Here is a 22,006-nt window from a genome sequence, read left to right as displayed (position 1 = left end):
TCTTGATGAATACGGAGTTCCATGTGTCTAGGCAGAGTGCATGGGCATGCCATTTATCGCCTTATCGAAGTCGTTTGGTGTCAAGATAATAACAGATAGGTCCGAGTCTACCAAATTCTGTCCCTTTTATGAAAAATTAATTTAGGTCTTCGACTGGTTAGCGGCTCGCTAAAAACCGAGTCATATTGGGACTTGAGTAGCTCACTTATTTCCTAGCCCAATACTGGATAATAATAATAATAATAATAATAATAATAATAATAATAATAATAATAATAATAATAATAATAATAATAATAACTGATTTAAAAATTCATACAAATGATGACATGTATAAAGGGCCAAAGAATTGAAATTCATCAGCAATGTATGATTAAAATATTTATACGCCTTGAAAATAACGTTTAAAAGTATAATACGGTGTGTGTAAGGATTTATAGATTACCTTCATAAACCTCACTAAAGTGTTTTTGATATATAAATTGTTTAAGGAATCATAGAGACTTTTTAAGACAATGGTTTTGAATAGCAATCTACTAGGTGATGTTTATTTAATTTATGTAGTTGTTGTATGGTAACTGGGTGTAATGTATGAGTGTATATATATATATGATAAGAGAAGTATGTAGGAACTACAAGCTATTTTAGAGACCAACTGACTTATTTAGTAAAACCTTTGATTTATAAAGAAGATAATAATATAGCTTGACCCAGACTCAGGATATATTAAGAGGGTAATATTATGGTGGGTATGAGAGAGGTAGGGGAGTGATGGAGATGATAATAGGTGAGAATAATGATAATGTTTGTTATAAGTTGCATGTCATAGCAGTGGTGTGAGTGACGTCACACTTCAATGTTTGGCGCAAGCGCTGTGGTTGTCGTCAGCAGCCAGCACTCTCGCCACCCACCACTCATATTACTCCTCACCACCTACTTCCCTCTCTGATTAACACAGTCATGGCGAAAGCGGAGCAGGTGTTGATCTTAGAGCCCTCTCAGGAGCTCAAATTTAAAGGTGGGTTGTGTGGTAGGTGTTGTAATGTGTGTTGTATGTCTGGGCGGTGTGGGAGCCATCTTAATCCACTAGTGTGTTTATCTGGTTATGATAGTCAGGGAGGATGCTGCACACCTCTCCCATCCTCACACTCAGCACCACCTGCCAGCTGGATCCTCACTTAACATTGTTGTAGTGGGTGGTAGGTGAGTCAGGTGGCCGCTGCTAGGTGTTCAGCACCTCCACTATCACACCTCACGCTAGGACAGGATAGGACTGGCTAGGACTGGCTAGGATAGGCTAGGATAAGCTAGGATAGTGTTGGGCATGATGGCCAGCTTGACTGGCTCAGCTGGTGTGTGTTACACAGTAAGATGGTGAGTGGCAGCAGGTGTGTCCTTGATCTTCCTTGACAGTTGTAGTGATGGTCAATGTTTCTCTCAACTCTTACATTCCACTCACCTCACTCCACTATCTGTACACTCAGACTGTTAGTGTGTGCACCTCACACCTAGTATTCTCACAACTAACGTAATCTTACCCTAATGGAAATGTCACTAACTTTTTGGGGGTTATCCTGGGTAATTTACACATATGTTACTATGTATGATAATTTGTGTAACTGTATTTGTGTACCTAAATAAACGTAACTTCATGCTCTGGGGTGCGGCCTTGACTGAACCTCGAGCGACAGCTACTTGCTGAAGAATCGTTTTATGGTCACTGTCTTGTGTGTTTTTTTCCCCGATGCTCTGTTATTCTGTTATTAGTAACTGTAATGGAAGTTACTTATCCTTAAATGTTTTGTATGATTTAAATTTGCTCTCTTCTATTCATACTGCAATAGTTTTATGAAATTCGAAAATAAAAAGTACTGTATTGAAAAAATTTTTATTATAGTCTTAGTTGAAGGGCTGTTAGTCTTGATGCTCAGGTTGTTTGATGGTTATTTATTGAGACAGTTTTCTTTGTAAGATGTTGCAATAGCTGGTGATACTGTTTTCTCGGTGTTGTGCCACTGTTTTCTACATTGCATCTGTAGGTGTATACCTGGAGGGGGTTTCAGGGGGTCAACGCCCCCCACAGCTGGTCCATGACCTGTACTGAGGGAAAACTTAAGCATTAATGTGTGGCAGCTACTGATGTTACTAGGAATTTTGGATAAATTTTTGGGGTGAATGTACTCGAGAGTGGTTAGTTGGGCTATCTTATAATTTTTTGTTAGGCATGAAAATAGTAACTAATTCTTTCATATTATTGTGGAAATAGGAAATATTACCATACCCACCTTCATTTTTCTATTTAATATACTTAGGTAGCTTACCTGTGGGCATTTACCTAAATGATACAAACTTAAAAATGCGATTTATAATTTTTTTTTTTTTTACTATGCTTGGAAAATATTGAAAGCTCATACTTAAACAGTTGTTGAAATAGCATAGCTAAACTTTATTAAACAAACCTGACATTATATTATATCTACATTTATTCATAATAAGTTACCTGAAGATATTCCTTAATCACTTCCACCTTCCTTCAAGGAAAACTTCTAAAGTTATGGAAATTCTTAGATAATTTAAGTAAAATAACCCTTTTTCTTAAAAGTAAATTTTAAAAAGGTTAGGAATACTTTAGTTTTGGTGCAAAATTTAAAATTTGCGTTGAAAATTGGCATGTAGGTATGTAAATGGTTTAGCAAACTGACAAGCTGAAGAATAAGACGTCTCCAACTTTTGTGTATCTTTATTCAAATTCAAGTTTATTTCTACGTAATACATTGTTTATACATAAATGGGTGACACTTGAGTGCACATAAAAAGCTCATGGTTATGCAGAGCATTTCAGCAATCTTGAGCCTAACTTTAGACTACATATAAAGGCAATAAACAATACATGTATGTATTTAAGGTCATTAAATGCGAACAAATAGGATTGAACCAATGAGTATATAATGAATGTATATGTAAGTAGATTGACTATATTATTGTACATAATTATAAGAAAAATTATTTGGGCTTTAGTAAGTTTATAGGTAAAATATTTTAACATTAGATGACATTAAATTCAAGAACTTGAAGCAATGACAATATTTTGATTTCTCAACATTAATTTCATCTGAAAAATGACACTACTAAATCAGAAATGGGAGTGGCTGAATTTGAGAATCAAGAGTAGATACGTGTTTGCAATGGTATTACTGAATGGGAAATAAGCAGGCAGACTATTTTTTTAACACTTGATTATGGATGCAAGTATATGAGAATAGGAATGCCTAATTTAATACATATTTGAAGTTGAAAGAATTTTTCAGCATTGTTAATTGCCAGCCAGTGGCATCATTTGTAAGATTCAAGGAATAATGGTGGAAGATGAGTTTAAGGTAATCAGTCCCTCAGCCTTGAGATTGTGTTCAGCCCATAAATCTTCATAAAAGTATAGCATATGTATGGAGAAAGGGCTTATATACTGCAGACAGATGAGACGAAGCAGTTGTAGGTTGCATCACTCGTGGAAAAATCTGCTAGAAGGGGTAGTTTATGCCTATAAGTTAGGCAGGTGTTGAATTCCCTGTATCAAGATCCCAAGATGATGTCTAACAGGTATTAAATGGTGATTCTGCCTACAACTGTTCTGTCTCGCCTTTTGACAGTATATAAGCCCCTTCTCCACATACATGCTGTATTTTTATCAAAACTGATGGGTTGAACTCATCATTTCAAGGCTGAGGGGCTGATTACCTCAAACTACTACTTGTCTTCCACTGTCCTTCCTTGTATTAGACTGATGAAGTCACTGGCTGGCAGCATTTCCATGGTAAAGATACCCAAATGTTGCATGAGTGGGTGGTGATGGGATATGAATCTTGATCCCCATAACCTTGCATTGTCCATAACTGCCATGAGAAATCTCAATGTTAAAAAAAATATACAATAGAAATACAGAAACATAAAATTTGATGGATTAGCCTTTACAGTATATATGGCTACTAATAACCTACACTTAGACGGTGAGAATGTTGTGTTATTTGTTTAATGTTCTAGCCATGATATAGTGACATTATTCAGTACATGCATGTGTATTTGTAGGGTAATTGACGAATATCAGTTGCTGTAAGATACAACATTCATAGGGAAAGAAAGGCCTGTCCAAAGAGTATATAGCAAGAAGTTAGTAACATGATATAATAAAACTACACAAGTTACACAATATAGTTTAAAGGAGAGACGTTGATCAGTGATGTTGGGATATTGGTATGTCTATCAGACTAGCTAATATTGTTGCTTTGTTCACATTTTTCATTCAGTTACTAACCCTTTTACAGATAGATATCTTGTAGCTCTGTAGAACATTTGGTTCATTAGCTAAAGACCTGCTGCCAGTTTGCCTAGAATTGTGTATTACAGCACCTAGAAGTTTGTTGGCAATTGTGAGCCACATCTGGGGGGGGGGATCTCCAGTGGTAATAAGGTGTACTACATAGCTTTCTTGGGTTAAAAGTGTTTAAGAATGCCTTCATTTTCATCTTCCTTCCCTCTCCCTTTTGTCATTTCAGCATTGAGGTGGGTTTAAATGCTGGATGTCCAAGAACCTAGCAACCCATTTTTCAGCCACCTATATGGTTGAAAGAGTTTTTCCTTCAATTATTCTATATTTGCAGTTTGTTTTCCCCTTTCATCAAAATATTGTGGTTTTTGAGATTGACTTTAATCCTTTCAGGGTTGGTGCCCTACTAATACGGCTTGCAGGCCAGGGTTGGTGCTGTACTAGTACGCATAAATTCTAGCGCCTTAAAATCTAGCGAAAGAAAGCTGGTAGGCCTACATATGAAAGAATGGGTCTGTGGTCAGTGTGTGCAGTATAAAAAAAAAAGTCCTGCAGCACACAGTGCATGAGAAAAAAAAAACCGACTGTTTTTGGTTTATAACAGCGACTTTGCATTGTATTTTTGTATGCAATTTATGGTTGTATTCTAGTTTTCCTGGTCTCATTTTATAGAATGGAAGACATATTATGGAAATTGTGATGATTTTGATTGCTTTCACAATGAAAAGTACCTTGAAATTGAGCTCAAAGTAGCAGAAATGTTCTAATTTTTTCCAAACTTCAAAGGTAAACAAATCATGCCATGCGTCCAGTACATGTCAACTGGCGAGTCTGATATTCTTTCACAAGTGCGCTGATATTGTTTATACCATTTCTACACAAATGCAGTAGTCTGCATAACATAAATCTATTTTTTTTTGTGAGAATAAATATTCAAAGTGGAAAACAAAAGAAATGTAAGAGGCCTGGTAACATGAGTAATGAACAGAGGAAATGCTATTTTAGTGCCAGGAACGTCTGTCTTGTTTATTCTGGGCCCTATTTGGAAATTGGCATCTTCTGAAATTTGTGTGAAATTGGCAAAATTGCCAATTTCTGACCACATTGGTTAGTTGAAATCGGTAAATGGGTGGTTTCTTGTACCCTTTCGATAGACAAAATGGAGTTCTAGCAAAATAGGTATGATTTTTGTCAACTTGTACATTGGAATTGGCCGATAATAGGGCTGAAAGGGGGCGAAATTGCCGATGTATAAACATTGTTGAGACCGCTAACTTCGCGAGAGCATAATTCCGTAAGTTTTCCCATCAAATTTCATACTTTTGGTGTCAATATGACCAGGAAAAGATTATCATTTCATAAGATTTTTTTTTTTTTTTTGAAGAATCTCCAACCCTGAGAACAAGTTTAGGAGAGGGCCTGCTGACCCTGAAAAGGTTAAATACATAAATAGGTATTGCTTGCACTGACAATTTTATTTAGGATTTTGATTACTGTATACAGTCTCTCATCACTTAATGATGGGGTTCCGTTCCTAAGAGTAGGTCGGTAATCAAATTGGTCATTAAGCGAGGAGCATACTGTACTGGTAGTGGGTTTGTGTCAACCATCTTTAGATTTTTTTAATGTCACCTTTACACCATTTATAACATTTTTAGTAAATTTTTAAATGTTTATACAGCAGTGTACTGTATACAGTAATAAACAGAATAGAGGAAATCAACTCTAATATACATTACTTAGGTTTGCATACCGATTGGAGAGCTGGTCGTATATCAGAGCTGTCAGTAAAAGAGTATGTTGCTAAGTGAGGAGAGGCTGTATTGTGATTTGTCTGTAATGCTAATAAATTAGTTAAGATGGAAGAAAATTTATATTTTTAGTGTCATTATTTAGATATCTGAAGTTGGTAAGGATGGTAACGAATTATTAGCAACTTTTTATTAAAACCACTGTTTGGAGTTGTGGAGGAACTGCTTAGGTAAGTACACTTTTCTGCATGATGATACACACATGATAACAAAGAGTGGTACTTATCATTTAACAGCACGATTTTCAGCAGCTTATCCCTGGAATCGCCTTTGTAGTTTTTGTAGCAGTGTCCACAGTGGCTGTTGAGTAGTGAGTACAGACATTACAATTTGCCCCAAAGGAGTACGTATATAATTCAGCATATCACATTTGACTGTACACGTGATGCTGATGGATACTCACTGGTGTTGGGCATATAGCCCATAGACAGTGGCCTAGAAAAGGACAGTCCTAATCACCTTGTGTCTGCCTATGGATGTCCCGTGGGTTTGGTAACGTGGATTGGGTAAAGGATACTCACATAGGCAATAACCTTGAGTTTACCTGGAGAGAGTTCTGGGGATCAACGCCCCCGTGGCCCGGTCTGTGACCAGGCCTCGTGGTGGAACAGGGTCTGATCAACCAGGCTGTTACTGGTGGCTGCACGCAATACAACGTACGAGCCACAGCCCAGTTGGTCAGGTGCCAACTTTAGGTGCCTCTCCAGTGCCTGCTTGAAGACACCCAGGGGTCTATTGGTAATCCCCCTTATGTATGCTGGAAGGCAGTTGAACAGTCTTGGGTCCCTGACACTTATTGTGTTGTCTCTTGGTATGCTAGTGACACCCCTGGTTTTCATTGGGGGGATGTTGCATCGTCTGTCGAGTCTTTTGCTTTCATAAGAACATAAGAAAGAAGGAGCACTGCAACAGGTCTACTGACCCATGCAGAGCAGGTCCATGTCCCCCATCCCCCCAGATTAACCCAATGACCCCCCCCCCCCAGATTAACCCAATGACCCCCCCCCCCCCAGATTAGCCCAATGACCCCTCCCCCCCAGATTAGCCCAATGAACACCCCCCCAGATTAGCCCAATGACCCACCCAGTCTGGTCACCTCCACTCAAGGAAGGAGCACGGCACCAGACCCAGCAGCGCAAGCTAGTCAGGTCCAACTCACACCCACTCATGTATTTATCTAACCTATTTTTAACCCTTTGGGGGTTTCGGACGTACTAGTACGTCATACGATCCAGGGTTTTTGATGTACTAGTACGCCTAAATTCTAGTGCCCTCAAATCTAGTGAGAGAAAGCTGGTAGGCCTACATAAGTAAGAATGGGTCTGTGGTCAGTGTGCGCAGTATAAAAAAAAATCCTGCAGCACACAGTGCGTAATGAGAAAAACTTTGACCATGTTTTTGGATTAAAACGGCGACTTTGCACTGTATTTTCGTATGGTATTTATTGTTGTATTCTAGTTTTCTTGGTCTCATTTTATAGAATGGAAGACATATTACAGAAATTGAGATGATTTTGACTGGTTTTACAATGAAAAGTACCTTGAAATTGAGCTCAAAGTAGCAGAAATGTTCGATTTTTACCAAAGTTCAAAAGTAAACAAATCATGTCAAGTGTCCAATACACATCAATTGGTGAGTCTAATATTCTTTCACAAGTGAACCAATATTATTCATACCATTTCTACACTAATGCAGTAGTCTGCATAACAGTAAATCTTATTTTTTTTGTAAGAATAAAAATTCAAAGTGGAAACCCAAAGAAATATAAGAGGGGCCTAGGGATGTGACTAACGAACAGAGAACTTGTTATTTTAGTGCCAGGAATGTCTTTCTTGTTTATTCCTGACCCTATTTGGAAATTGGCATCTTTTGAAATTTGTATGAAATTGGCAAAATTGCTAAATTCTGACCACTTTATTGGATAGTTGAAATTGGTAAATGGGTGGTTTCTTGTACTCATTACTCATTTGATAGAAAAAATATTGTTTTAGCGAAATAGTTATGATTTTTTGTCAACTAGTACACTGGAATTGGCCGAAAATAGGGCTCAAAGTGGGCAAAATCGCCAACGCGTAAACATCATCGAGACCGCTGACTTCGCGAGAGCATAATTCCGTAAGTTTTCCATCAAATTTCAAACTTTTGGTGTCATTATGATCGGGAAAAGATTCTCTATATTTTCATAAGAAAAAAATATTTTTTTTTTATTTTGAAATTTGGCCAACCCTGAGAACAAGTCTCTGAGAGGACCTGTCGACCCCCAAAGGGTTAAAATTACACAACGTTTTGGCCTGAATAACTGTACTCAGGAGTTTGTTCCACTCATCCACAACTCTATTACCAAACCAGTGCTTTCCTATATCCTTCCTGAATCTGAATCTATCTAGATTCGGAGAGAGTGATTTTCGTGTGCAAGTTCGGTACTAGTCTCTCTAGGATTTTCCAGGTGTATATAATCATGTATCTCTCCCACCTGCATTCCAGGAAGTACAGGTTCAGGAACTTTAAGCGCTCCCAGTAATTGAGGTGTTTAATCTCCGTTATGCGTGCCGTGAAGGTTCTCTGTACATTTTCTAGGTCAGCAATTTCACCTGCCTTGAAAGGTGCTGTTAGTGTGCAGCAATATTCCAGCCTAGATAGAACAAGTGACCTGAAGAGTGTCATCATGGGCTTGGCATCCCTAGTTTTGAGGTTCTCATTATCCATCCTGTCATTTTTCTAGCAGATGCGATTGATACAATGTTATGGTTCTTGAAGGCGAGATCCTCTGACATGATCACTCCCAGGTCTTTGACGTTAGTTTGGCGCTCTATTGTGTGGCTGGAATTTGTTTTTTACTCTAATGAAGTTTTAATTTCCTCATGTTTACCATATCGGAGTAATTGAATGAATAATGAAGTATGATTAAAACAGAATACGGTGGACCCTCGCCTAACGATATTAATCTGTTCCTGAGAGCTCAGCGTTAGGTGAAATTATCGTTAGACGAATTAATTTTCCCTATAAGAAATACAGTGGTGCCCCGCTTTTCGTAGTTCCCGGCAATCGTAAAATTCGCCAATCATAGGGGTATTTTCGTATAAACATGGACTCGCTTTTCATAGGTTGACTCGCGAGTCATAGTTCGTCTGGGACGCGTACCCACAGTGTGAGCCAGGGCGGCAGCCGGTCTGGCATTGTTTACCAGTGAGCGAAGGTCCCCTCACGTGCTCCAGCGAAATATTTCATAATATTCCATTTATTTTAGTGCTTGCAAGTACTAAATAAGCTACCATGGCTCCAAAGAAAGCTCCTAGTGCCAAGCCTGTGGTAAAGAAGGTGAGAAATACGATTGAATTTAAGAAAACCATCATTGAACAATATGAAAGTGGTACAAATGTGGCCGAACTGTCCAGGATGTATAAGAAACCCTACACAACCTTATGTTCCATAGTGGCCAAGAAAAAGGAAATAAAGGATCCTGTTGTTGCAAAGGGAGTAACTATGCTGACAAAAATGAGATCACCAGTACTGGAAGAGGTTGAGAAGTTATTATTGGTGTGGATAAATGAGAAACAATTAGCAGGAGATAATCTTATGACTTCGTTTATTTGTGAAAAGGCTAGGCAGTTGCATGAAGATTTGGTAAAGAAATTGCCTGCAAATAGTGGTGAAGTGAGTGAATTTAAGGCCAGCAAAGGCTGGTTTGAGAGATTTAAGAACTGTACTGGCATACACAGTGTGGTAAGGCATGGTGAGGCTGCCAGTTCGGACCACAAGGCAGCTGAAAAGTATGTGCATGAATTCCAGGAGTACATAGAGGCTGAAGGACTGAAACCTGAACAAGTGTTCAATTGTGACGAAACAGGCCTCTTTTGGAAGAAAATGCCAAAGAGGACCTTCATTACACAAGAGGAAAAGGCAATGCCAGGACACAAGCCTATGAAAGACAGGCTGATGCTAATGTTCTGTGCTAATGCTAGTGGGGATTTCAAAGTGAAGCCATTACTAGTGTACCATTCTGAAAATACCAGAGTGTTCAGGAAAAACAATGTTGTGAAGAGTAAATTGTGTGTGCTTTGGAATCTAATAGTAAGGCATGGGTCACGAGGGAAATTTTCGTCGAGTGGTTCAATGAAGTGTTTGGCCCTAGTGTGAAGGAGTATCTCCTGGAAAAGAAATTGGATCTCAAGTGCCTGCTAGTAATGGACAGTGCACCTGCTCATCCTCCAAACTTGGATGACCTAATTTTCGAGGAGTTTGGGTTCATCACAGTAAAGTTCTTGCCCCCGAATACCACTCCTCTCCTCCAACCCATGGACCAGCAGGTTATTGCAAACTTTAAAAATCTACACAAAAGCAATGTTTCACAGGTGCTTGACTGTGACCACAGACGCTCACTTGACCCTAAGGGAATTTTGGAGAGAACACTTCAGCATCCTCCACTGCATAACCCTTATAGGTATGGCTTGGGAGGGAGTGACTACCAGGACTTTGAACTCTGCCTGGAGAAAATTGTGGCCAGATTGTGTCGACAAGAGGGATTTTGAAGGATTTGGGACTGACCCTAATGAGCCTATGTCTGTTGTAAAATCAATTGTGGCACTGGGGAGTTCCATGGGGTTGGATGCGAGTTTGGAGGATGTGGAAGAATTGGTGGAAGACCACAATGAAGAGCTCACCACTGAGGAGCTGCAAGAGCTTCAGCAGGAAGAGCAACACATCGCAGCTCAGAATCTTGCTGCAGAGGAGGAGGAAGAGAGATGGAAGAAGGTGCCTTCTTCAGAAATTAGAGATTTTTACTATGTGGGGTAAGATGGAAAGCTTTATGGAGAAACATCACCCTAACAAGGTTGTTGCAAGCCAGGTTGGCAACATGTACAGTGACAAAGTCTTGGGCCATTTTAGGGAAGTGTTAAAGAGACTCCAGAAACAGAGCTCTCTCCACAGTTATTTTGTGAGACAGGACTCCAGTGACTCTCAAGGTGGTCCTAGTGGCATTAAGAAACAGAGAAGAGAAGCAACCCCAGAAAAGCAAATGGTACCTGAGGTGTTGATGGAAGGGGATTCCCCTTCCAAACTATAAACAATCCAATCTCTCTCCTCCTCCAGTCTCCCATACACTAAGAAGAATCTCCAATAAAGGTAAGTGTTATGCTGTTAATGTTTCATTCATCATTTCCCATTGTATTGTTTATGTACTACATGTATATTTCATGTTAAAAATTTTTTTGTTTTAATACTTCTGGGTGTCAGGAACGGATTAATTGTATTTACATTATTTCTTATGGGGAAAATTGATTCGTAAATCGTAAATTTCGTTTATAGTAACGGCTCCAGGAACGGATTAATTATGAACATCGAGGGACCACTGTAATGGAAATCAAATTAATCCGTTCCTGACACCCCAAAGTATGAAAAAAAAAAAATTACCACATGAAATATTAATATTAATACACACAAACTGAAGAAGACGTACAATTACATGACACTTACCTTTATTGAAGATCTGGTGATGATTGATGGGATGGGAGGAGGGGAGTGTGTGGATGGTGTTAATGTTTAGAAGGGGAATCCCCTTCCATTAGGACTTGAGGTGGCAAGTTCTTTTCTGGGGCTACTTCCCTTCTTTTAATGCCACTAGGACCAGCTTGAGAGTCACTGGACCTCTATCGCACAACATATCTGTCCATAGAGGCCTGTACCTTCCGTTCCTTTATGACATTCCTAAAGTGTTTCACAACATTGTCAGTGTAATAGTCACCAGCACGGCTTGCAATAGCTATGTGAGGGTGATTTTCATCAAAAAAGGTTTGCACTTTAAGCCACATTGCACACATTTCCTTAATCTTTGAAGTAGACAACTTCTTCAATTTCTCTATCCCCTCCTCCGGAGGAGTTTCCTCAGGTCTGGCCTCTTGCTGTTGAAGATGATCTTGCAGCTCATCAGTGGTTAGTTCTTCATTGTCCTCCTCCACCAACTCTTCCACATCCTCCCCACTAACCTCCAACCTCAAGGGCTTCCCCAATGCCACAATTGATTCCACAACTGGCATAGGCTTCTCAGGGTTAGCCTCAAATTCTTCAAAATCCCTTTTGTCTACACATTCTGGCCACAGTTTCTTCCAAGCAGAGTTCAAGGTCCTGTTAGTCACTTCCTCCCAAGCCTTACCTATAATGTTTACACAATTGAGGATGATGAAGTGATCTTTCCAAAACTCTCTTAGAGTCAATTGAGTTTCTGAGGTCACTACAAAGCACCTTTCAAACATAGCTTTTGTGTAGAATTTTTTGAAGTTTGCAATGACCTGCTGGTCCATGGGCTGCAGGAGAGGAGTGGTATTAGGAGGCAAAAACTTGACCTTAATGAAGCTCATGTTCCCAGAAAGTTGCTCTGCCATGTCTGAAGGATGACCAGGAGCATTGTCTAATACCAGGAGGCACTTAAGGTCCAATTTACTTTCCAGGAGGTAATTTTTCAGTGGGGGCAAATACATGGTGTAACCAGTCATAGAAAAGGTCTCTAGTGACCCATGCCTTACTGTTTGCCCTCCTCATCACACACAAATTAACCTTGAGGACATTGTTTTTCCTGAACACTCGGGAGTTTCAGAGTGATACACCAATAAAGGCTTCACTTTGCAATCATCACTAGCATTAGCACACATCAACTGAGTAGGCCTGCCTTTCATAGGCTTATGTTCTGGGAGTGCCTTTTCCTCCTGAGTAATGTAGGTCCTGCTTGGCATTTTCTTCCAAAACAGGCCTGTTTCGTCACAATTAAACACTTGTTCAGGTTTCAGTCCTTCACTGTCTATGTACTCATTGAATTCCTGCACATATTTTTCAGCCGCTTTGTGGTCAGAACTGGAAGCCTCACCATGCCTTATCACACTATGTATGCCACTATGATTCTTAAATCTCTCAAACCAACTTTTGCTGGCCTTAAATTCACTCACATCATCACTAGTTGCAGGCATTTTTCTAATTAAATAGTCATGCAACTTCCTAGCCTTTTCACATATGATCGCTTGAGAGATGCTATCTCCTGCTATGTGTTTTTCGTTTATCCACACCAATAATAGTCTCTCAACATCATCTATCACTTGCGATCTCTGTTTTGAAAACAAAGTTGCACCTTTGGCAAGAACAGCTTCCTTGATTGCCATTTTCTTGGCCACAATAGTAGCAGTGGTTGATTGGGGTTTTGTGTACAACCTGGCCAGCTCAGAGACATGCACTCCACTTTCATACTTAGCAATGATCTCTTTCTTCATATCCATAGTAATTCTCACTCTTTTTGCTGTAGGGTTGGCACTAGAAGCTTTCTTGGGGCCCATGGTGACTTATTTTGCAGGTGCAATCACTAAAAAGGCTGTGATAATATGAAATGTTCCGATTGTATGCTTGGAAGTGACCGCGGTGGCTGGCTTGTAAACACTGGCACCCACGAAACAAGTGAGGCGGGCTCAGGGCGCACATGGACGCGCCTCAAACAAATCGCGTCGAGTGAATTTTTTAGCGCTAGCCGAGGCAAAATTTTTGCGTTAAAATGTATCGCTAGGCAGATTTAACGTTATGCGATGTGTTCGTTAGGCGAGGGTCCACTGTATGTCTTCCATTCTATCAAATGAGACCAAAAAAAACAAGAATACAACCATAAAAACCATGCGAAAATATACCGCAAAGAGGCGGCTAATGGCTGAAAAATGAACTCCCTTATTTATCGTTCGTCTTTTTTATTTTTGTTGTACGTTAAGAAGCATCTTTCCATCATACATTGCCCAAGTTTCAATGAGATAGCCCAACAAACAACCGAGAAAAAAAATATTTACCAAAAATCATATGACAAGCCCAAGCCAGGTACTAGAAATAAGTCACTTTGTCTATACATACACTACTATGTATGATAATCGATGTAGCTGTATTTGTGTATACCTGAATAAACTTATTTACTTCTAGTCTGTTGACTGAGTACAAGAAACCACCCATTCACTTATTTCACTACCCAATAAAGTGGTCAGAAATTGGCAATTTGGCCAATTTCACACAAATTTCAACAGATGTCAATTTCAAAATAGGGTCCAGAATAAACAATGCAGACATTCCTGGCACTAAAATAACATTTTCTCTGTTCATTAGTCACAGCTACAGACCCCTCTTATATTACTCTTGCTTGCCATTTGGAATTTTTATTCACAAAAAAAATAGATTTACTGTTATGCAGACTGCTGCATTATTGTAATAATTGTATAAATGTCAACCCATTCTTGACGCCGTATTGGAATTTGATCTGACAGGCAGACAGGTATTGGACGGTTTACTCTTGAGCTTTGCTAAAGAATAGAACATTTTTGCTGCTGTGAGTGCAATTTCAAGGTACTTTTTGTCATGAAAGCAATCAAAATCACATCTTTCTGTAATATATTTTTCATTCTATCAAATGAGACCGAGAAAACGAGAATATAACCATAAAAACCATACAAAAATGTACTGCTAAGTGGCCGCTAATGGCTGAGAAGTGAACTCCGCTGTTTATGGTCTGATTTCTTTCATTTTTGGTGTACGTTAAGAAGCATTTTTCCATCATACATTGCCCAAGTTTCAATAAGATAACCCAACAAACAATTGAGAAATTAATAATATAATAGTATCTTTATTTACTACACATACATGTACATGGGATACAGACATAGCTGACATCAGTGACATACTACTATATAGAAAGCCGCTTGTTATGCTGAGCATTTCAAGAAAATTTGGTCAGTGTCCCAGGATAACACCCACACTAGTCGGCTAACACCCAGGTACCCAACTACTGATGGGTAAACATAGACAACAGGTGTAAAGAAACACGCCTAATGTTTCTACCCTGGCTGGGAATCAAATATTTACCAAAAATCGTATATGGTAACCCAAGCCAGGTACAGTACTAGAAATAAGCCACATAGACTTTTTTGGGTTATCCTAGGTTCTCTACACATACGCTGCTATGTGTGATAATCTATATAGAGAAAATAACTTATTTGTTTCAGGTTTATGATGCAGTATGAGTGTATATCACAGTTACCCCTGTGTTATACTCAGTTTTCTCTAATATAAGCCCCCAAGACAGGGATAGGAGAATGGTATTTGTATGCCATATCCTCTTCATACCTCCCTCGAACTGCTCGGTGTTATGCCAAATATTATTTATTCTGGAGTATTTAACATGTTTTATGTTATTTATATTGTTTATTATGTCATATTAGATCAATTGTGATAGGCAAATAAGCTGTAGTGTTGATATTAGTGTAATAATAAAGCATATTCTCCTGCTTCATGAGACTGAGTTCATGGCAACCGACAGTGGCTTCAAAGCCACCTTATCTTTAATGGATAATGTACTGTGTAGGTGCTTTACATAATGAGAAGCATTTCTTTTATTCATTGGAACCATGGCTAGGGCTTTAGTAAGCAGGTTAAAACAATAAACGGAGAAAAAGAAATTGGAATGACTTATGCAGCAAGTAGCACCACCAAACAGTACCAGCAGGTTGGTGTGGCGACCCTGGAAATTTGAAATTATGCTAGCCAAAATTAGTTCCAAAAAACTGAAGGGGCCGAATAACTGATTGCCGGATTTGTGATGGCGGACCTGTTCCTGTATTGGACTTGATCTTTCAAATGGAGACAAAAGTATGCTGATCATAATAGTACAGTAATTACTTTATAACAAAGGAGCATACTTCTTTAATTCATATGTACAGTGTAAAGGATGCCAAAACTTGACAGTTTTTCATTGATTCAATTTTTTTTAAATACAGCATATTAATTTTACTTAGAAAAAAATTCTCAGAATTTATCTTTGGGGGCCATGTGTGTCTGAACTCTGTTATCTACATAGAGCAAGTACAGGGAGGAAAAATTAAAATGTGACCTTGTAAGTCAGGGGTGAATCATTATTCTTTAATTTAATTAAAAGGCATAAATTAGATAGTTCACACCCTCTAGGTATATGCAACACATTGTCAGTTATATTAGTCCCTTGATGTTTGGGCACCTTAACATGGTGATAAGGTTTGAGTGGTTTATGGCTTAACCCTTTGACTGTCACAAGCCCCTTTCTGAAACTGTCATTCTATTTCGCAAAATTTTTGGAAAAAAAAAAATGAGCTTTTCTTATGAAATGATAGAGAATCTTTTCCTGATGGTAATGACACCAAAAGTACGAAATTTGGTAGAAAACTCACTGAATTACGCTCCCGCGAAGTTAGCGGTCTCGGTGACATATACGCATCGGCGATTTCACCAACTTGGAGCCCTGTTTTTGGCCAATTCCGTTGCTCCAGTTGACCAAACTCATAGCTATTTCTTTAGAACTCCATTTTTTCTATCAGTTGAGTACAAGAAACTGCCCATTTGCCGATTTGAACTACCCAATTAAGTGGTCAGAAATTGACAATTTGGCCAATTTCACACAAATTAAAAAAGATGCCAATTTCAAAATAGGGTCCAGAATAAACAATGTAGACATTCTTGGCACTAAAATAACATATCCTCTGTTCATTAGTCACGTCTCTAGGCCCCTCTTATATTACTATTGCTTTCTATTTTGATTTTTTATTCATATAAAAAATACAAAATTTACTGTTATGCAGACTAATGCATTATTGTAAAAATGGTATAAATAATATCAGTGCACTAGTGAAAGAATATTAGACTCCCCAGTTGACGTGTATTGGACGTGTGGTGTGATTTGCTTACTCCTGAACATTGGTAAAAACCGAACATCGAGTACAGTTTCTTGTACTCGATAGAATAAATGGAGTTCTAAAGAAATAGCTACGAGTTTGGTCTAAGTAATCGCTTGTTTGGGCATTGGTACCTGGGATTGTGCTGGCAAGATTTGATCCTTTGGTTGAGAAAGTCTTTTATCTTGTTAACTGTATCAGTAGGCTGTAGTTGGGTTTCATTTGGCTTAGTAAGGACAATATCCCTAGTTTTTTTCAGTTTCTGGGTGCCTAGAATCTGAGTGTGTCTTCCAGGTCTTTTTTTATATCTCTTGTTTTGGTGAATATATTGGAATAGTACAATTGCTTAGCTTTATTAGGTTGGTGAGAACTGATGTGTAATGTTTAATAATATCTTTGTTATTGCTTTTCAAATTGATGTTTCTTATCCGTGGATCTTAGTACTGGTCAGCCATCACTAATCCGGCATCACTGGGACCTGTAGTGTGTCTGATTAATGAGTTTCCCAGATTACAGAGTGGTTAGGTTAGTTAGAATACACTTAACCCTTTGATTGTTTCGGTCGTATATACGTATACGTCTTATGAGCCAGTGTGTTTGTCGTATGTAGTACACTCAAATATTCTAGCGGCTTCAAATCAAGCAGGAGAAAGCTGGTAGGCCCACATGTGAGAGAATGGGTCTGTGTGCACTGTATAAAAAAAATCTTGCAGCACACGGTGCATAATGAGAAAAAAAAACTCCAATTGTGTTTTTGGATTAAAACGCCGACTTTGAGGTGTATTTTCGTATAGTATTTATGGTTGTGTTCTCGTTTTCTTGGTCTCATTTGATAGAATGGAAAACATATTACAGAAATAGAGGTGATTTTGATTGGTTTTACTATAAAAAGGACCTTGTAATGGAGCTCAAAGTAAGGGAAATGTTTGACTTTTGCAGATGCTCAGGAGTAAACAATAAATGTCCAACTAGCCATTCTAATGTGCAGTAATGAATGGGTTGACATTATTTATACAATTATTACAATATAGCAGTAGTCTGCATAACAGTATATCTTCTAATTTTTTTTTTTGAATAAAAATTAAAAATAGAAAGCAAGAGTAATATCAGAGGGGCCTGGAGACATAACTGTTGAACAAAGAATATGTTGTTTTAGAGCCAGGAATATCTGCATTCTTCATTGAACCCTGTTTTGAAATTGGCATATATTTTAATTTGTGTAAAATTGACCCAAATTGCTAATTTCTGACCCTTTTACACTATTTGGTAGTTGAAATCGGTAAATGGGCAGTTTCTTTTACTCAATTGACAGAACAAATGGAGTTCTAAAAAAATAGCTATGAGTTTGGTCGACTGTAACAATGGAATTAGCTGAAAATAGGGCTCAAAGTGGGTGAAATCGCCGATTTGTAAATGCTATTGCCGAGGTCACTAACTTCGCGAGAGCGTAATTCCATGAGTTTTCCATCAAATTTCGTACTTTAGGTGTCGTTATCACCGGGAAAAGATTCTCTATCGTTTCATGATTTTTTTTTTTTTTTTTTTGTGACACCAGGAGACACCTCAGGATTTGGGGTTGTGACAGTCAAAGGGTTAATTAACCTGTCAATAGAGAGACTGCTACATCATCTCCTTTTCATCACTGCTTTCTCCACTGGCTTGCTGCTGTTGATTTACAGCCATCTGCACAATTTCTGAGTCAGGAAAATGATGAAATTTGAGTCAGGAAAATGATGAAATTTGAATTGGGAAAATGATGAAATTTGAGTCAGGATAATGATGAAATCTGAAATTATGCTACCCGAAATTAGTGCTGGATTACTGATGGAACTGGATAACTGATTGCTTGATGAGTAATGGCCAACCTGTATGCTGTTGGTTAGCCATGGGCAACCTAGCCATTTATTCGTAATCTCTCTTGTTTTTATGGGACAGTGTTATGCAGTAAGGCCCGCCTTATGGCATTACACTAATACGGCGATTTCAAATTATGACCAAAACTCGCTATACATCTCCCTGTTTTTCTAATACTGCGCGCTCCACCTGGTTTATTTACATTCTCCATAAGAACATCTCTCTATTATGTCCAGAATTTTAAGTGTTTTAAAGTTATTGCATATTCTGTATGCACTCTGATAATTATACTAATGTGTACCTGTACCTAAACATGCCTACACACTGTGCTGGTGTGCAGGTACACAGTAAAATCGCTAAGAGTGTCCCTCTAGTCTAAACACCATAGTAATAATAATATGTAATAATAATCACTCTTGGGCACATTAAATGTCTTATTTTACATTAATATAGACATTTTCATTAATCTATCTATGATATTTTCTTCAAAATTATAAGCAAAAACAAAGCTGAAGGGGGTAGGGGAGTTTCGGTGGGGGGAAATAAATGGGATTAAATCTGGAGTATCTGAGAGATTTAGAGCAAAGGAAGGGGTAGCAGTAATGTTGAATGATCAGTTATGGAAGGAGAAAAGAGAATATGAATGTGTAAATGCAAGAATTATGTGGATTAAAGTAAAGGTTGGATGCGAGAAGTGGGTCATAATAAGCGTGTATGCACCTGGAGAAGAGAGGAATGCAGAGGAGAGAGAGAGAGATTTTGGGAGATGTTAAGTGAATGTATAGGAGCCTTTGAACCAAGTGAGAGTAATTGTGGTAGGGGACCTGAATGCTAAAGTAGGAGAAACTTTTAGAGAGGGTGTGGTAGGTAAGTTTGGGGTGCCAGGTGTAAATGATAATGGGAGCCCTTTGATTGAACTTTGTATAGAAAGGGATTTAGTTATAGGTAATACATATTTTAAGAAAAAGAGGATAAATAAGTATACAAGATATGATGTAGGGCGAAATGACAGTAGTTTGTTGGATTATGTATTGGTAGATAAAAGACTGTTAAGTAGACTTCAGGATGTACATGTTTTGGAGTGAGATTAACAAGTTAAGGAAGCCTAGAGAACAAATGGATTTGTCAGTTAAAAATAGGAGAGGAGAGTTATTAAATGGAGAGTTAGAGGTATTGGGAAGATGGAATATTTTGAGGAATTGTTATATGTTGATGAAGATAGGGAAGCTGTGATTTTGTGTATAGGGCAAGGAGGAATAACATCTTGTAGGAGTGAGGAAGAGCCAGTTGTGAGTGTGGGGGAAGTTCGTGAGGCAGTAGGTAAAATGAAAGGGGGTAAGGCAGCCGGGATTGATGGGATAAAGATAGAAATGTTAAAAGCAGGTGGGGATATAGTTTTGGAGTGGTTGGTGCAATTATTTAATAAATGTATGGAAGAGGGTAAGGTACCTAGGGATTGGCAGAGAGCATGCATAGTTCCTTTGTATAAGGGCAAAGGGGACAAAAGAGAGTGCAAAAATTATAGGGGGATAAGTTTGTTGAGTATACCTGGTAAAGTGTATGGTAGAGTTATTATTGAAAGAATTAAAAGTAAGACGGAGAATAGGATAGCAGATGAACAAGGAGGCTTTAGGAAGGGTAGGGGGTGTGTGGACCAGGTGTTTACAGTGAAACATATAAGTGAACAGTTTTTAGATAAGGCTAAAGAGGTCTTTGTGGCATTTATGGATTTGGAAAAGGCGTATGACAGGGTGGATAGGGGGGCAATGTGGCAGATGTTGCAGGTGTATGGTGTAGGAGGTAGGTTACTGAAGGCAGTGAAGAGTTTTTACGAGGATAGTGAGGCTCAAGTTAGAGTACATAGGAAAGAGGGAAATTATTTCCCAGTAAAAGTAGGCCTTAGACAAGGATGTGTGATGTCACCGTGGTTGTTTAATATATTTATAGATGGGGTTGTAAGAGAAGTAAATGCGAGGGTCTTGACAAGAGGCGTGGAGTTAAAAGATAAAGAATCACACATAAAGTGGGAGTTGTCACAGTTGCTCTTTGCTGATGACACTGTGCTCTTGGGAGATTCTGAAGAGAAGTTGCAGAGATTGGTGGATGAATTTGGTAGGGTGTGCAAAAGAAGAAAATTAAAAGTGAATACAGGAAAGAGTAAGGTTATGAGGATAACAAAAATATTAGGTGATGAAAGATTGGATATCAGATTGGAGGGAGAGAGTATGGAGGAGGTGAATGTATTCAGATATTTGGGAGTGGATGTGTCAGCGGATGGGTCTATGAAGGATGAGGTGAATCATAGAATTGATGAGGGGAAAAGGGTGAGTGGTGCACTTAGGAGTCTGTGGAGACAAAGAACTTTGTCCTTGGAGGCAAAGAGGGGAATGTATGAGAGTATAGTTTTACCAACACTTGTTATATGGGTGTGAAGCATGAGTGATGAATGTTGCAGCGAGGAGAAGGCTGGAGGCAGTGGAGATGTCATGTCTGAGGGCAATGTGTGGTGTGAATATAATGCAGAGAATTCGCAGTTTGGAAGTTAGGAGGAGGTGCGGGATTACCAAAACTGTTGTTCAGAGGGCTGAGGAAGGGTTGTTGAGGTGGTTCGGACATGTAGAGAGAATGGAGCGAAACAGAATGACTTCAAGAGTGTATCAGTCTGTAGTGGAAGGAAGGCGGGGTAGGGGTCGGCCTAGGAAAGGTTGGAGGGAGGGGGTAAAGGAGGTTTTGTGTGCGAGGGGCTTGGACTTCCAGCAGGCGTGCGTGAGCATGTTTGATAGGAGTGAATGGAGACGAATGGTTTTTAATACTTGACGTGCTGTTGGAGTGTGAGCAAAGTAACATTTATGAAGGGGTTCAGGGAAACCGGCAGGCCGGACTTGAGTCCTGGAGATGGGAAGTACAGTGCCTGCACTCTGAAGGAGGGGTGTTAATGTTGCAGTTTAAAAACTGGAGTGTAAGGCAAGACAGTGATGGAGTGAATGATGGTGAAAGTTTTTCTTTTTCGGGCCACCCTGCCTTGGTGGGAATCGGCCAGTGTAATAATAAATAAGTATAAAACATGCTACATAGCATAGAAACATGCTATGTTTATACGCTATGGAGGTGTGGTAGCTCTGGTCCAGCACCAGAGAAAACGTGTATGAATCTGCATTTAGTCCAGTCACACCCCTTCATATTCCGCATTTGTTTACAGTTCTCGGCATGGATTATTCATTACTTCTCCCTTCATTTATGATGTCATCTAAAGGTAGCTGTTAGAAATGATTAAACTCAGTGAGCAAGGTATGTCGATGGTAATAATA

General features: G+C 38.9%; 1 protein-coding gene across 1 annotated transcript in view; it reads left to right on the top strand.

The window, feature by feature from the left end:
• The first annotated feature begins 848 nt into the window (after window positions 1-848).
• The window catches only part of LOC128700401 (vesicle-associated membrane protein-associated protein B/C), a 132,118-nt gene continuing 110,960 nt past the window's right edge, over window positions 849-22,006 (top strand). Inside the window, exon 1 of the mRNA XM_053793607.2 lies at window positions 849-1,018. Coding sequence (XP_053649582.1) covers window positions 961-1,018 — 58 coding nt within the window. The 5' untranslated portion in view covers window positions 849-960. The remainder of the gene's footprint in view (window positions 1,019-22,006) is intronic.

Source organism: Cherax quadricarinatus, chromosome 71 (genome assembly GCF_038502225.1).
Source record: "Cherax quadricarinatus isolate ZL_2023a chromosome 71, ASM3850222v1, whole genome shotgun sequence".
Classification (NCBI taxonomy): domain Eukaryota; kingdom Metazoa; phylum Arthropoda; class Malacostraca; order Decapoda; family Parastacidae; genus Cherax; species Cherax quadricarinatus.
The sequence above is the reverse complement of the archived record's forward strand: the minus strand, read 5'-3'. Positions and strand labels throughout refer to the sequence as shown.